Source organism: Stylophora pistillata, chromosome 1 (genome assembly GCF_964205215.1).
Source record: "Stylophora pistillata chromosome 1, jaStyPist1.2, whole genome shotgun sequence".
Taxonomy (NCBI): domain Eukaryota; kingdom Metazoa; phylum Cnidaria; class Anthozoa; order Scleractinia; family Pocilloporidae; genus Stylophora; species Stylophora pistillata.
This window is the reverse complement of record NC_142519.1, coordinates 19893823-19897241: the sequence shown is the minus strand read 5'-3', so window position 1 is coordinate 19897241 and position 3419 is coordinate 19893823. Positions and strand designations below refer to the sequence as shown.

The 3419-nt window shown below is 40.3% G+C and overlaps 1 protein-coding gene and 1 pseudogene across 2 annotated transcripts in view; both read right to left on the bottom strand.

The window, feature by feature from the left end:
• The window catches only part of LOC148741589 (uncharacterized), a 4994-nt pseudogene extending 4506 nt beyond the window's left edge, over positions 1 to 488 (bottom strand). Inside the window, exon 1 of the transcript XR_015994548.1 lies at positions 1 to 488. This exon is cut by the window's left edge and continues 9 nt beyond it. The product of XR_015994548.1 is annotated as an uncharacterized LOC148741589 (transcript).
• Positions 489 to 1858: 1370 nt separating this feature from the next.
• Positions 1859 to 2626, bottom strand: LOC148741588 (uncharacterized). The gene is made up of 2 exons (XM_088734459.1): positions 2578 to 2626; positions 1859 to 2175 (listed from the first exon to the last, which is right to left on the bottom strand). Exons 1-2 carry the CDS (start codon positions 2624 to 2626, stop codon positions 1859 to 1861), a joined length of 366 nt encoding a protein of 121 aa, XP_088590585.1.
• Between the last annotated feature and the right edge of the window lie 793 nt (positions 2627 to 3419).

Genomic DNA, 3419 nt, shown 5'->3' with positions numbered 1-3419 from the left:
CTTTTTCTATAGGCTCCCCAGGGCTGCTTCTGAAATTGCTGAGCACGAGACCAAGACGCCGGCGAAGAGGACCTTCTGTGCGGTCTCTGCTATTCCCGTCTTTGCTTCTTTTGTGGCGGACAGTTGTTAAATATGGTCGGAACAGCACCGGGTTTTAAAATTCTTTTCATGTTTAACCCTAACGAATGAGCAATCAGTGACTGTGTTTCAAATGAATCGTCCGAAAAGTGACAACTACAAAGTTTGCTCGAGGCCGTCTGGTTAAAATTTGCTCGCGTGTTTCTCACAGCACTCGTCACGAGCACGTTACGCATTTGAAGGCCAGCCATGGAGACTCACTCCGTCTTTTGCAGTGTTCGAACACCCACCAGCTACACAGCAATGTGGCATGATATAGTTAGAAGGTACTTTTACATGCAAAAAATTTACCTGATCTTAGTATTTTCCCGAGCGATCTCAAAACATTTGAAGCCAGAACAAGGTGGGAGTTCTCATATCTACGTCATTTCCGGTTTTGACCGAGAGCGCCGATTTCGAATAGCACGTTCCGAAACTTTTCTCTCTTAACTAAAAGTAAAGAAAAATTGACAGATTTTCTTTGCGAATATCTTTTATTCAGACTATAAGGTGTCTTTTTTTGGAATGTCCTTTTGAGGTATAGAGTATCCCTTTAAAAGGAGAATTGTAACTTGCAAGATTTTTATTTTTTATACACTTTAAAGTTCATGTTAGATTCCGGGTTGTATGAAGTTACTCGGCATAGGGTAAAATATGGACTGGACTGGACTGAACTATTTTTTGGACGATTTTTTGGACCATTTTATAAGGGGGGAGGCACACCTTTATTACTCAGGGAGGGGTGGGTGCAGTCGAGAAGTACTTAGGGAGGGGTGGGGAAAGTGTTATTACTCAGGGAGGGATGGTAGGTGGTTGTAATTGTAAACACTACTGGTTAATGGAGCTTTTACTCGATCGTTATAATTATTTTAATCGGTTTTTCGACTGACTTCTCCTACATCAACATTTTGCGCTGGGTCGCGGCGTTTCTTAGTTCTTTTAACCACGCGAAACCTCAAATTTCCAAGGGGCAACTATCAGATTGATAGTTCCGAGACATAAACACTCTATTGTCTTTATTGTTCACCACTAAATTTTCTCCCGCGCACCAGTTTAAAAACAATCAATAATTATTACGATCGAGTAAAAGCTCCATTAACAAGTAGTGCTTACAATTACAACCACCTACCACCCATCCCTGAGTAATAACACTCTTCCCCCACCCCTCCCTCAGTACTTGCAGGCTGCCATAATTGTCAATAATTCGCAACCGCACAATTACTGGTGTAGATAGAAAAGTTACCGTTGCCCATTTCCTCACAGCCCACACACTTTTAAGTGTTTGGGCTGTGTGCATAATATTTTGATTTGGCCTGTAGAAAGTAGACACTGACGGAGTCTCCTAGAACCGGGGCGGGGCTACGTCCTTGGTCCTGGGGGTGCCAAGGGACTCTCTTATTTGATGGACAGAAATCTTCTCAGTATGTGCGCCGTTCTTAGGAGGATGATCTTTTGCAGCTCATTATTATTATTATTATTATTATTATTATTATTATTATTATTATTATTATTGTTATTAAAAAAGGAGTAGATGTGAGCCGAAAGTGAGTTATTTTGGATCGTTTTTTACGCTGTTAATATTTTGTATTGTAGAGGATTTTGTTGTTGTTATTATTATTATTATTATTATTATTATTATTAGTATTATTATTATCTCTGATTCTTCTTGATTCTACTGTCCTTTCACCATTAGCGCCTGATTCAATCCAGGTTCTAAGGCTCCAATGGGTAATCATGGTCTTCATTCGATCGATAGGAGGATGATCTTTTGAAGTTCTGTGATGTTAATTTTTCCTGGTATCTTGTCAATGTGTTTTTCAATGCCTTTCTTGACTATTCCAAGTGCCCCGATGGCAACAGGCACTGTTGTTGTTTTCAGTCCCCACATTTTCGTAATCTCAATTTCCAGATCTTTATATTTGGACAGTTTCTCTGCTACTTTTACTGATGTATTTCGGTCGGAGGGGATTGCCATATCTATCAGCATGCATGTCTTTTCTAGCTTATCTTTAATAATGATGTCAGGTTTATTAGCTTTGATCGTTTTATCGGTGTGTACTTATTATTATTATTATTATTATTATTGTCATTATTCAATTTTTCTTGTAGCCTGTGTAAGACAAATTAAACAAACACAGCTTCTTCAGGAGCTTGCAAATATTCTTGTGCAATGACCCACGAACGGGTGTGTAAAAAACAAAGACCTAAGACCCAAAAACGAAGAACCCCCTTAAAATCACTCATAAACATCTAGAGACGGGTATCTCGGCCTCAGATGTGTAAAGAAGACAAGATCTTCAATTATAAAGAATTTTGACCAGGGTCTTCGTTTTCTACACATCCCCCCGGTGTGTAGAAAACGAAGACCCCCTCAAAATCACTCGGAAACGGCTGGAAACTGCTTTTAACGACTCTAAAGGAGTGTAAAAAAACAACACGACCCCTGAAGATAAACCCTACATTTTTTTTTCTGGGATGCCTGTCCTTCGGTAAATGTTTGAATAAACATAGCTACGAATTGAATTTACATAGTATAAACAGGGCCTTTTTAGAAAGAAAACATATCAGATATCATCGGACAAACGTTTCTGTCCCATGCAACACCCAGGGGGCAGCGGTTTGCCAGTCGCAACTGTTTGTTAAAAATTCTCCTTAACAATTGCAATCCAAAACTATATATGACGATAGTCCCCGTCGATCACTCCAGTGGGTTTTAAAGGGTCACGTCTACGGACTTCGATCCATGTGTTAACTACATACAGCCCAGTGATTATGACGTTTGCGCTACCGTTACTAAAGCCTAAAGCTATCGATGTCTCTGACTTACCGCTGTTTGATTTTCAAAAGTTTTTTAAAAAAGAGGAAATTGGGAAAGGCGGTTATGGCGCTGTTTTCACAGCAGATTGTTACCCACGTGGCAGCGGAAATTCGCCGGAGAAAGTTGTCGTTAAAAAGGCGCTTGGTGAGGACCTCGAAGACAAGAAAAATTTTGTTAAGGAAGCGAGGATTCTTCGAGAGTTGCAGCATCCAAATTATTGTCAAGTTTAAGGGAATCTGCACCACACCAGTAGCCCTAATTATGGAATATGCGTACTTCGCCTTCATGCCCTTTGGAATGAACTCAAGAGTGAGCTCCCTATCCGGCTTTCTTGCCAAACTCAACGACTATGATTGTGCAGGCTTTGACGACCCACGTATTTTTTTCGGTATATGCAAAGACATTGCGAATGGTCTGCAATACCTTCACCACAGAAATGTTGCACACAGGGATTTAGCGCCGGAAAATGTTTTAGTCAGCAACC